This window comes from Pecten maximus, chromosome 2 (genome assembly GCF_902652985.1).
Source record: "Pecten maximus chromosome 2, xPecMax1.1, whole genome shotgun sequence".
Lineage (NCBI taxonomy): Eukaryota > Metazoa > Mollusca > Bivalvia > Pectinida > Pectinidae > Pecten > Pecten maximus.
In genome coordinates this window covers 25,751,453-25,765,235 of record NC_047016.1, presented here as the reverse complement: position 1 = coordinate 25,765,235, position 13,783 = coordinate 25,751,453, and the positions used below count along the sequence as shown (strand labels likewise).

The 13,783-nt window shown below is 38.5% G+C and overlaps 1 protein-coding gene across 1 annotated transcript in view; it reads right to left on the bottom strand.

Moving 5' to 3' along the window:
* Positions 1-4,123: 4,123 nt before the first annotated feature.
* LOC117321634 (scavenger receptor cysteine-rich type 1 protein M130-like) overlaps positions 4,124-13,783 on the bottom strand; it is a 29,390-nt gene continuing 19,730 nt past the window's right edge. The window contains exons 3-9 of the mRNA XM_033876131.1: positions 11,417-11,558; positions 10,261-10,391; positions 8,433-8,577; positions 7,941-8,088; positions 7,527-7,711; positions 5,577-5,715; positions 4,124-5,114 (exon numbers count right to left, since the gene is read on the bottom strand). Of these exons, the coding sequence (XP_033732022.1) occupies positions 4,940-5,114; positions 5,577-5,715; positions 7,527-7,711; positions 7,941-8,088; positions 8,433-8,577; positions 10,261-10,391; positions 11,417-11,558 (1,065 nt within the window). The 3' untranslated portion in view covers positions 4,124-4,939. The remainder of the gene's footprint in view (positions 5,115-5,576; positions 5,716-7,526; positions 7,712-7,940; positions 8,089-8,432; positions 8,578-10,260; positions 10,392-11,416; positions 11,559-13,783) is intronic.

The following is a 13,783-nucleotide window of genomic DNA, read 5'->3' as shown; positions in this document are numbered from 1 at the left end:
ACTGCACATCTGCATTTTGCATTTACCGCTACATTGACCAATCACATATAGGACTAAGACCACAATTAGCTTCGCTATATGTTTCATTGTAACATTAAAATTCATAATAAATTCCCAACATTTCATATGCAACTTTCCATCTCACCTGGCCAAGACCAACATCTGAGAAGCAAAATATAAAAGTTTCAACCCAGCATGTTGGGCATTTTCTGGAGATAGCTGTCAAAATGTGTCACCAACGTGGATTATATACATCCGGGTCAGGGGTAGAGGTCAAATCAGGACTCATCACACAGGGTCCTGGAGCACATAATAAATGATCAATATTATTATTTTACATCACAAAACATAGATTGACATCTCTGCTATAAATCCACATTAAATTCATCAACATAAATCAAGTTCAAAGAGGCATTTGATTGGTTTTCCTGAAATACATACATTTTTGAGGGGACTTCATTCGTGGGACCTGAACCCGGAAGTACTTAATTGTGGTCTTAGTCCTATTATTTCATCTTGACCAGTAATGCCACCTGTCGCGTCATATCCGGAACCAAAAGAATATTATACGGCAGCGGGGCTATGCCAAAAAACTCTTAAAAGGGAAAGCAGTTTCCGACGGGATTCGAGCCCGTTATATTGTTACAAGTATCTCAACAGCGTACCCTGTTTACCCACACGACTAGTTCGTCAATGCGAACGGACTCGTGCATCATGTATTTATTTATTTATTTAACCAGAGACGTACATGTAACGGGTTATACATCCGCTATTACGGCCTTGCCGCCTTTCAGCTGACGAGAGTATATACAGGATGCGTTGCACCTATTTCCCCTATATGATTATCGACTCGTCTGCAATTAATATGCTAATAAAAATTCAACACGGCAGATCATTCTGGTTAGACAAGGAATACCGTGTGGACGACGTGCGCGACCCGGAACTACATGTAGCTAGTGTATATAATCTCTCAGAAACCTTAACTAGGGATCAGTTAGTTACCATAGATACTCAGTAAGGTAGGGTATACATATCCTCTCCGAAACCCTAACTAGGGATCAGCTGATTACCACATATCCTCTCCGAAACCCTAACTAGGGATCAGCTGATCTACACATATCCTCTCCGAAACTCTAACTAGGGATCAGCTGATCTACACATATCCTCTCCGAAACCTTAACTAGGGATCAGCTGATCTACACATATCCTCTCCGAAACCCTAGCTAGGGATCAGCTGATTACCACATATCCTCTCCGAAACCCTAGCTAGGGATCAGCTGATTACCACATATCCTCTCCGAAACCCTAGCTAGGGATCAGCTGATCACCACATATCCTCACCGAAACCCTAACTAGGGATCAGCTGATCTACACATATCCTCTCCGAAACCTTAACTAGGGATCAGCTGATCACCACATATCCTCTCCGAAACCCTAACTAGAGATCAGCTGATCACCACATATCCTCTCCGAAACCCTAATAAGGGATCAGCTGATCACCACATATCCTCTCCGAAACCCTAACTAGGGATCAGCTGATCACCACATATCCTCTCCGAAACCCTAATAAGAGATCAGCTGATCACCACATATCCTCTCCGAAACCCTAACTAGGGATCAGCTGATCACCACATATCCTCTCCGGAACCCTAACTAGAGATCAGCTGATCACCATAGATACTCAGTAAGGTGTAAGGTATACATATCAGTGGCGTAGGAAGCGGGGGGGCAGGGGGGGGCAATTGCCCCCCCCCCCCCCCCCCACTTTTTACAGTGGGGGGGCAAACATATCTTTTTGCCCCCCTACTTTTTGACATCTAAAAAAGAGGGAAAAACTCGAATTTATATATTCATTTCGATAAATATCTATATTTTCGAACCGATAATGTTTTCTTGAAGGCAACAAGCTTCCAGACTTCTCGCAAAAAGGGGAAAAAAATCGGCTCGCGCCTACGGCGCTCGCATGATCACTTAATTACTGGACCCCTTTCGAAAACTCCTGGATCCGCGCCTGATCCCAAATTATTGGAAATGTGTTATATTCATTTTTCGCGGAGGGCTTAGACCTCCATGAACCCCCTATCAGGGCGCTGCCCTGGACCCGCTGGGCGGCCCCTCAGAACCCTCGTAAAAAAAAAAAAAAAAAATCGGCTCGTGCCTACGGCCCTCGCATTATTACTAAATTAATATATCCTGATTTGCGTAAATACCTTATTTTGTACTACATAAATTATCAAAATTATCATGGGATGTTGAAATGATAATTATTGGCTAATTTTGCGGAGATGGCATACGATTTGTTTAGTGCGTAAAATTTAAGGTAAAAAAATTGTTTGCCCCCCCACTTTTTGACGACTTCCTACGCCACTGCATATCCTCTCCGAAACCCTAACTAGGGATCAGCTGGTTACCATAGATACTCAGTAAGGTGTTAGGTATAAATATCCTCTCCGAAACCCTAACTAGGGATAAGCTGGTTACCATAGATACTCAGTAAGGTGTAAGATATAAATATCCTCCCCGAAACCCTAACTAGGGATAAGCTTGTCCCCACTAATGTAGATAAGGTATATGATGGCAGTCATTCACTGTGCTATTAGTTCCGGTCGATGAGACCAGGCTCCAATGTCCCCATATCTACGGGTGATCTTCAGCGTCGCGTGTTTTGTCATCTACTATTTTTTATCAAGGACGCGTACATATCTATTGACTTCCCTTGTATAAATGCAATGGTATATGTTAAAGCATAGTGGCTGGCGGTTAACTGTTTTAATGGTCATCCCCGTAAAGAGTCACTATCATTTTAGGGTCGTCTAGTCGTAGCTGGCGGCTTTATACTTTAGCGTACAACGTTCCGGGAGTATTCGTATGGTATGTGGTCCAGGGCAATATGCTAAGATACGCCACGATCAGTGATCTAGGCTGACACAAATAGAACCCGAATCCTCGCCTGACTAGCCGGATGCTCAACTGACCGAGGTATCTCTAGAGTGAAAGTCCTCGGAACTTCGTTTAACCAGCCCTGTATATGTTGAATTTGATGTATGAACACAGGGCAGACATCTTATTTTGAGAAAGCGACACCAATCTGATCTACTATATTTATCTATAATGGACTTGGTGAGGTGGATATGTCGTTGTACCGACCTGGTAGAATTTTATTTTACCAGGTCGGTATTAAACAGATAAACCGAATCAAAGGTCCTTAATTTTAATATTCGATATGAAATTTGTTTGGAAAAGGGTGAAATTGATTTATATTTTTCTTGATAACAGAAAATTTACATAGCAACATCGTGAGGTCAAAATTGATTATGGCGTCATAAATGCAATAATAACTACAGTGTATGTTTCTAGAAACATCAGGTTAAAACCACATCTAATATCAACTTCTGCGTGACCATGCCTTATATGAGCTAATCAGAATTGAGGGAAATCAGATAATATCTAATATTTTTTCCAACTATGGACCATTGGTGAGGTCAATATGTTATGCCAACCTGGTAAAATCAAATATTAACCGAGGGCGAAGGTCCATAATTGATAAATTTTGACTTCCATGTGACCATGTTTTTGCCAATGAGAAAAGAGGAACATGTCAGACTATGTCTAATATATATGTGCATTTGACGATGCACTCTTTAGTTGTGACCTGGACGGTCAGGCTCATTCCTAATTGAACAAACTTGATAGTTGTTCATTCAGCAATTAAAAAAGATATCAACATTATTCTTGCTAAAAGCGGGTTTAATGTTTAACACAAAAACATCCATTTTTTGGTAGGATTATTGGACTATGTGATAGAAGGGTTCGAATCCCGGCACGGACAGAGTGTTGTGTCATTGAACAAGATGCTGTACTCTGTTGTTATGTCTCAGCTGACCCAGCTGTAAATGTGTACATAATAGCATTGCAAGAAATGCCATAATTATGTAAGCTGTCAGAGCTGAATGGCAGCTCCGGCAGCTCCAACTTATCCATTCAGCTCGACTTATACTCACCAGGCAGTTGAGAAAGGCAATGGCAAGCAGCTAAATGCCCGCCAAAATTATAATTCGTGAACCGCTTTGATACAGCTTTACTGCCGTGATATGGCGGTATATGATAACTTCAAATTATTATATCTTTTATAAACAATATTTTATTGCACTATATAACACCGTAGAGCGACACATAAATCACAAACTAGCAATGGCATATCGCAACATAACAGTTGACTATAACTCTTCTACAAACTACATTTCTATACATTTAAATCATGGTTTTAGTGACTAATTTACTACAGTCGAAATGAAAAATTGGGACCGCACATGGAAATATATACAAGTTAACAGTTATACTTGGGGTTACACATCGATATAAACAATATATAGTTTTATGGTTAAAATACATTACACCATGTGGCATTGAAATTAGACAGTTGTCTTTTCCATTCTGCATATCATAAGTGACAAAAACGTAAAAAAAAAATGTAAACGTCATACAACTAATTGCATGTACAATGTATCAAAAATAACATATAACGATCAACTCTCCATATAAAAGTGTTTGTCTTTCAGACGAAAAATTCTGGTTAAGAATTAACATTTCGTATACAAAATGTATACAACTTAACTACATAGACACTTCTGAACTATAAGACGTACATCTATATGGCGTAATCAAACCGATTAACCTATAAACAATATACGAGATCAATCATCAATGACTATATGTCGCATTTGTATTTGTAAACGATGTTTTAAGTTTATATAATAAGAGATATGATAGCCCAATTATCTCATGTACTCAGTCAACGAAAATCAAATATAAGATATCTTCCTAATAATGTGGCATGATTGCCACGGTAACAGACAACAACGGGTAACCGTACATATACTCGATCGTGTCTAAGTCACGTGATGTAGTTGTTGCGGGGCTAGATGCGATGACCGCACGATTATGCACAAGTTACTGTTGCGTGGTTGTCATGGGGACAGACATGAAGACCCCATCCACGATGTCCACATTGGAAAATGTCCGGTTCATCTCCAAAACAACGGACATTTGTCATCCATGCTGGTTTGTCCGTGCCGCCATAGGCTCCTGGTCTGTTCCGATACCCTCCGAGATTACTGTAGACGAAACACGAACTGTTCAGTATTCGATCATTTCAGTAATGGAGGTTGAACCTCATGCATTGTCCAAGATGATACATTATTTAGATAAAGTTAAAATGTGTATTCGGAGAAAATAACATTTATCTTTATTAACCTTATATCATCTCGGCCAATTACGTCAAGGCCCGAAATCATCGTAACATCGCGATCTCGCGACTTCGACTTGAGGTCGAGATTGCGAGGTCGCGAGATTACGAGGTGGCCCTAACTGGCCACCATAGATTCTGGTACCCATCATAATTGATGTAGGCACGGAATCTGCCGACATGTTACGAGTGTCATCATATCAACTCGGTCAATTCCGTCAGGATTCAGAATCAATTCAGAATTGACTACACTGGTAGGGAAGTTACGAGTGTAAATGTAGTCAGTCTATATATCACGTGAGACACCGTATAAACCGTAACGGATACTTACAAACCCATCATCCGACAGACAACGGTAGCATCCCTGTCGTCCCACCCCTCGTCACAGAGGGCGCCCCAAACACCCATGCGGTTCATCTCGACACGTCCTTCTCCAGGGAGACGTCCACCAGACAACCGCAACCCTCCAACTAGAACATGTGATATTCCCGGTGTATTTGTCACAGTAGATGTAATAGTGGCACAATTTTTGTTTTCTTGATGAAAATATATCTTCAGGAGTGAGTCCTGATCACGCGTGAAAAAAGGATCGTTTATATTTGATCGACAGGAATTAGCGTAGATTTTGTAAACCAATCTTAAACGGCTTTGCAGAAAAATCACAATCGCGTTTTACAAAGACCGTGCTTCTGTGAACAAACACATGCCGTTCATCTCTAGCCATTAAGATAAGGGTAGATATGCGTCACGCCAAGGCGATTGTAATTTGTCTGAAAAGCCGTTTACAATTGGTTTGCAACATCTACGTTCCTTTCTGTCGATCTCAAATACACGATATTTTCAAAATGCACAATAATGTCTACTTTGAGGGTTATCGTATATTTCTCGGTTGACGTTAGTATTCATGCCAATTGTTTGTTATCTTTACGAATGAACACAATAAACACCACTTTAACACGAGTGTGAGATTCTGTTAATCAGGCAACTTAAATCTACGAGGGAAAAATTTGTCAAAATTTGTCGAAATTCCGCTCTGACATGACGCTTACAATAGTGCGTGACGTCATTGGATTTCTTATTTTCTATGCATTGTCACTATATAACCTAACCTAACAAAAAAGAAAGCTGTGATATCATAATTCTCATATAGTTCCAATCAGTGTAGTGATATGAAGATTTTTTTCGTGACGTTATCACTAAACGACGTCGTTTGGTCTGACGTCACATCATTTATATCAAGACTATTTTTGACATGAAGAAAAATCGCGCTACAGGACTGAAAAACCCGATTAATCAATGTCATTTACTGCAATGTAAGTAGCTATGTTGTATAAATAGGTTAAATACTCATGGTGGAATATTTTGACGGAAAAGTTGACAGCGCGAAGTTCCACTTTGGAAGCAATAACACTGTTGCAGGTTGAATATAACAGAAACTTAAATTTAAAACGGAAATGTAAGTTTTAAACTTACTTCATTGGAAAGTAATTGTCTTATAATTCACTCATTGATGTTTGTAAAGAATGTCAGGCGGACAAAACCGATTGAAGTGACGAGTCCGTGAACAGCGCAGTAGCATATATACATTTGTGTAGGACCTACTCAACAGTGATTTTAACGGAGTCGCTTAGACACACGATGCTATTGATGACTAACGACATACATATCTTAAATATATTCTGCTGAGGTTTTTGTCAGAAATAAAAAATGTGTATTATAAAAAATATTAGCCCCTACTTCTACTATATCAACAAGGTGTAACACTCGAGGATCTACGATGCATCGACTGTGGAACGGAAATAGACTTGATTGGTCGACATTTATAGTTACTATTGTTTATAGAGCTGTTGACCAATCAGGTTACCTCCCTGCATACCGCTCTAAAATATACAGACTACTTCCGTTCCACAGTCGATGCATGGTCGGCTATCGTAATCGCTTTTGATCCATCTCTACATCTTCTCATCTTTAAACCATTGTCACATGACAAAAGAGTAACATGTGTTGATTTTGAAGAATTCTAACCAAGGTACGTTACTAAAGTCTATGTACATTTGATATTTTAATAGAATTGAACTTAAATTCAAAGTGAATCGAAGCTCACCCCACTTCCGGTTTTTCGAGTGTTACACCTTGTTGATACATTAGGAGCAGGGGCTAATATTTTTCTATTGATACTAACCAGAAGCAGGCGCCCGTGATTAAATGGTATTGATATACAATGTATATATATATATATATTTAGTATAATATGTGTAAGCTGGTATATAGGTGTACATACAGAATGGCAGATCGATGTGACAGATGACTCCGGCGTCCTCCTGGTGGTAACAAGAGTGGTCCCCCCATGCGTTCGAGGCGCATTCTTCTAACGTGTCTTCGTTCCCTGTACAATTCACGTCGTCCAGCCATATGGTACCACTTCCGGTTCCGAAGTAGGCCTTTGACTTGGCTACACCGCCCGCCCTAAAGGATCACACAGTAACCATAGCAACGCATGATATGCATTGTAAATCGATAGTATATAATAAAACGTATAATTTCTAGGCCAAGTGATTGATAAAAACACAAGTTATGCGGCTTGCCGTGGACATTTGTGTGATAAAAGATGGCAGACGAGAATGTATCGGACAAGAGGATATCATTTTTTTTCTATATTACATATGATTTTTTTTTATATTACAAAGTTACTCACGTGAAGCCTGCCATTCGACACGCGACACGTGCGTCAGCGTCGTCCCAGCCATCATCACAAACCGTCCCCCAACGGTTCCGATACAGAACCTCCACGCGCCCCTCGAACACTCCTGTAGCTCCAACCAACCTCACACGTACCATTGATTCTGAAGTGTATACGTACAATAATGTAGGTTTCCGTCAGACTTTGGTTTGTTTTACATGTCAAATTGTACTTAGAGCTATGGTAGACTAAATTTAAGCGTCACTTTTGAGACCTGAAATAAGTGCACTGTATAAAAACTGCCCATTCATTACTCATTTTATTATACTGGGTATATATTTCAGAGATACTATATGAAAATGTGCTAGTTTGATTCATTTTCACGTATATTCTTGAATATTTCTATATTGATTCAACACCGACCCTTCATCTAGTACCGTTTATGAAAATGTATTCCTCTGCAGATATATCAAATCTAAATGAATGAGTTAGTGAAAGGTGGATGACCTTTCTTCACCTGGAGTTTGATGACGCCAGGGTTCACTACAATTTCCGTTATGTTGACATCACAGACATACGTCCCGGCATCCCTCATCGCCGCGTCACAGATAATTAGTTTACCGTCATTTATAAATGACTGGACCGGAAGTACCTGCAACGGAAACAAAACCATACGGAAGTTAGGATTACAATAACAGACATTCTAAGTTTTTTTTACATATATTTATTTATCTAGTTATTTATTTTTTAAATAGTTTGTACAAAACAAGATGGTCTAAGTCAAAATTTCTCTGCATGGACACTCGTTGGAAATACCATTTATTTGTCTTTATGTTGGTATATGATTAAGTGGGATTTACGACCCATCATATGTAAAACATACAATTTTAAAACTTCTTGTTCGGTTTTCATTACCGGGGAGTTACTATTCTTGATTGTATAATACACATATATTTATGGACTATGTGTTTGAAAATTCGTTTGGTTTGGTTTATATTAATTTTGCTTAACGTCCCATAAAAAGCCCGGGTCAGGTTTTGGAGATGGAAAGCCTAAGTCCCCGGAGAAAAACCACCGGCCTGCTGTCAGTACCAGGCAACTGCCCCACGTGAGTTTCGAACTCAAACCCAGAGATGGTAGGCTAGTGATCGAGTATCTGGACGCCTTAACCACTCGGCCACAGCGGCCCCTTGGAAGTCGTGCCAAGTCCATTTGGAATATAATATATATAGACAGAGAAACCTTCCCTATACATTACTCGTGGACTAATGAGCGTGCTAAGGTAGCAGTGTACAGTAAAAATGCCCAATTCTGAAAAATATGGCACATGTTTGAGATATGTAAACATTGCCAGTTAACCCTACATAGTACCTCTTATAAAGTATATATATATATGAGTAGTCTAAACATCATTTGCAATTTTAATACAGCTCTGAAGGATAAGTAAACTTCCTTTTTCTATGTCTTTCAGACATGTGAATACCATGGTAACAACGTAGAAATAACGTAAACATTGCAAAATATTATGATATTTGACCCAAAATGACACAATTCTCTACACATTTTTTCTGAAACCTATTTGAAATTGGACATCTCTATCCCAAAGACAGAGTTAATCTTTGTTTTGACATATGTTGTACATTAAGTTTTCCCGCGATCTTAGCCTTAATGTGACCGGGTGGGGTGTCCTGCTGGGTGTCTTCGGCAGTATGCTTCAGTGAGGTAGCACTATAAATCGGCAAAAGTTCCGGCCTATCACAAGGAGACTGAACACGAACATACCGCAGCCTCCCAAAACACACATACGCACTCGCCACACGCATGCATGTCGCACGCACGGGAGGCCGTCCTTAAATGACCTTAGCTGTTAATAGGACGTTAAACAAAATAAACCAAACCAAACCAAACCGCGATCTTACTTTGATTATGAGCCTCCATTTTTCGCTGTAGGCAAAACTAAATTCCCTTAGTAACTCTCGGAATATCCGGAAATTTAAAATCCGGAACCAATTTATTTATTTTAGTTGCATACAAATGTGAAAAAAATGTGTTACTCAAAATTTAACGCCGAACCCCTGTGACCGTATGTTCAGAGCTCCAGAAAAAGTGTAACAATGTGGATTTTAGTCGCAGGTTAGCTGATGATGTACATTGTGCTCTTGAAATATTGGATTTCATTGCCATACTGGCGTTTTGGGATGTAATACAGATTGTGTCGTACTGTCATTACACGTTGTATTTATCGACTTACCGGGAAAATCATCGTGATCTTCCTGTTATATTTGTTTTCCTTTCCCTTTCCTTGGAAACCCCTACTAATGTGGACGTTACTTACCCCATTAAACCTTGTCCAGTATATAGGAGCCGCGACGGTTACATCCCCAGTAATACGACACTCCAGCACGACCTTACTTCCTCGATAGGCTGAGATGTCCTCTCGCTTGGCCTTCATCGTCAGAGTTGGCACTGGGTAATAGAGTTGTTAGGACTGTAATATGGTACTTAATCAAATACTTAATACACATATACTAACTACATTTACTAACTACATGTACTAACTACATATACTAACTACATATACTAACTACACATATACTAACTACACATATACTAACTACATATACTAACTACACATATACTAACTACATTTACTAACTACATATACTAACTACATGTACTAACTACATATACTAACTACATATACTAACTACATATGCTAACTACACATATACTAACTACACATGTACTAACTACATATACTAACTACACCACATATGCTAACTACACATATACTAACTACATGTACTAACTACATATACTAACTACATATGCTAACTACACATATACTAACTACACATGTACTAACTACATATACTAACTACATACATGTATACTAACTACACATATACTAACTACATACATGTATACTAACTACACATATACTAATTACATTTACTAACTACATATACTAACTACATATACTAACTACAAATATACTAACTACATATGCTAACTACACATACTAACTACATTTACTAACTACACAGTACTAACTACATGTACTAACTACATTTACTAACTACATATACTAAATACATATACTAACTACATATACTAACTACGTACTAACTACATATACTAACTCATGTACTAACTACATGTACTAACTACACATATACTAACTACATATACTAACTACGTACTAACTACATGTACTAACTACACATATACTAACTACATGTACTAACTACATATACTAACTACATGTACTAACTACATATATACTAACTACATGTACTAACTACATGTACAATGTTCCTAGCGGTTACAGGAAATAGTAGCCAAAGTATATATTTTCTAATTTCGTTATTTTTAACATTCAATTTTGAGGGTTTTTTTTCAGTTTGTGTACAAAAATTATGATACCAGATGAAGACATAACTATATAAACGGCCAACACGTTTTCACTACTGCAATTTGGCGGGGCCTACCTTTAACGATAAGTTCCACTGTGGTCGACGTGACGTCATTATCACGTTCGCTATGACGACACAAGTACATACCGCCATCACTGTAGTCTGCATCATGTATGATCAGGTTGCTACTCTCCGTTATACTCTCAGGTGGCAGCACCTGTCATATATTACATACACTTATTGTCTATAACTCTAAATAATTTTCTATATATAATATTGTTCAATCATGTAAACGAATTAGGAATTCTTAAGTTACGAGACATCAATAACGAACCGGAAGCTGAAATACATGTAACCTCAAACGGAAGTATCACTCACCTGGATATTTCAGTGAGTATACCAATACACTTCCCAATGGACCTAAATGACTTGATCTTTGATCCAGTGACCTTGATATTTGGTCAGTTGACTCCTTGTTTAATTCCGACCAACAATCAATGAAAGCATGACCTTGATTTTTGACCTCAGTATGATTTTTTTATGAATTTTTGAATATCTTGCAAATCTGTCAACAAATACTAAAGTTAACAAATGGAGACTAAATTTGTGGATGGACAAAAAGACAGAGTGATTGCTAAAGGGCACCCATACCTCCGATATAGAGAATTAGCTAATTTTCCCCTATTGGGCCCCACCTCATAGGGGCCCCAGACTCACCTTTATTAATTTTCCTTATTAATAGTTTGTTTGACCGAGTCCTGCCATTGAAACAGAGAAAGTATTTTAAATAATTTGAAAATATTTCTCCTGTTGAGCCCCACCCTTCAGACCCCTGTTGGTCCAGCGTTATCGTTTATACAAAATGGATTTCCCTTCACAAACGCATGCTTCAGACTAAATATGGTCGATATCCTTTCATTCCTACAATAGAAACTTTTTTTTAAAGAATTTGCTATATTTCACTTATTGGACCGCGCCCCTCAGGCCCCTAATTGGTCAGCCAGCCACTTGTACAGATTTGAATCTATTTGAAACTGTTATAACGGATACACTAGTATAATGTTCAACACACCATATACTCCAATACAGCCTACCGGAAACTGTTATAACGGATACCCTAGTATAATGTACAACACACCATATACTCCAATACAGCCTACCGGAAACTGTTATAACGGATACACTAGTATAATGTATAACACACCATATACTCCAATACAGCCTACCGGAAACTGTTATAACGGATACACTAGTATAATGTATACCACACCATATACTCCAATACAGCCTACCGGAAACTGTTATAACGGATACACTAGTATAATGTACAACACACCATATACTCCAATACAGCCTACCGGAAACTGTTATAACGGATACACTAGTATAATGTATACCACACCATATACTCCAATACAGCCTACCGGAAACTGTTATAACGGATACCCTAGTATAATGTAGAACACACCATATACTCCAATACAGCCTACCGGAAACTGTTATAACGGATACACTAGTATAATGTACAACACACCATATACTCCAATACAGCCTACCGGAAACTGTTATAACGGATACACTAGTATAATGTATAACACCATATACTCCAATACAGTCAACCGGAAACTGTTATAACGGATACACTTGTATAATGTATACCACACCATATACTCCAATACAGCCTACCGGAAACTGTTATAACGGATACACTAGTATAATGTATACCACCATATACTCCAATACAGCCTACCGGAAACTGTTATAACGGATACACTAGTATAATGTATACCACACCATATACTCCAATACAGTCAACCGGAAACTGTTATAACGGATACACTAGTATAATGTATAACACACCATATACTCCAATACAGTCTACCGGAAACTGTTATAACGGATACACTAGTATAATGTATACCACACCATATACTCCAATACAGCCTACCGGAAACTGTTATAACGGATACACTAGTATAATGTACAACACACCATATACTCCAATACAGCCTACCGGAAACTGTTATAACGGATACACTAGTATAATGTATACCACACCATATACTCCAATACAGCCTACCGGAAACTGTTATAACGGATACACTAGTATAATGTAGAACACACCATATACTCCAATACAGCCTACCGGAAACTGTTATAACGGATACACTAGTATAATGTACAACACACCATATACTCCAATACAGCCTACCGGAAACTGTTATAACGGATACACTAGTATAATGTATAACACCATATACTCCAATACAGTCAACCGGAAACTGTTATAACGGATACACTAGTATAATGTATACCACACCATATACTCCAATACAGCCTACCGGAAACTGTTATAACGGATACACTAGTATAATGTATACCACCATATACTCCAATACACCCTACCGGAAACTGTTATAACGGATACACTAGTATAATGTA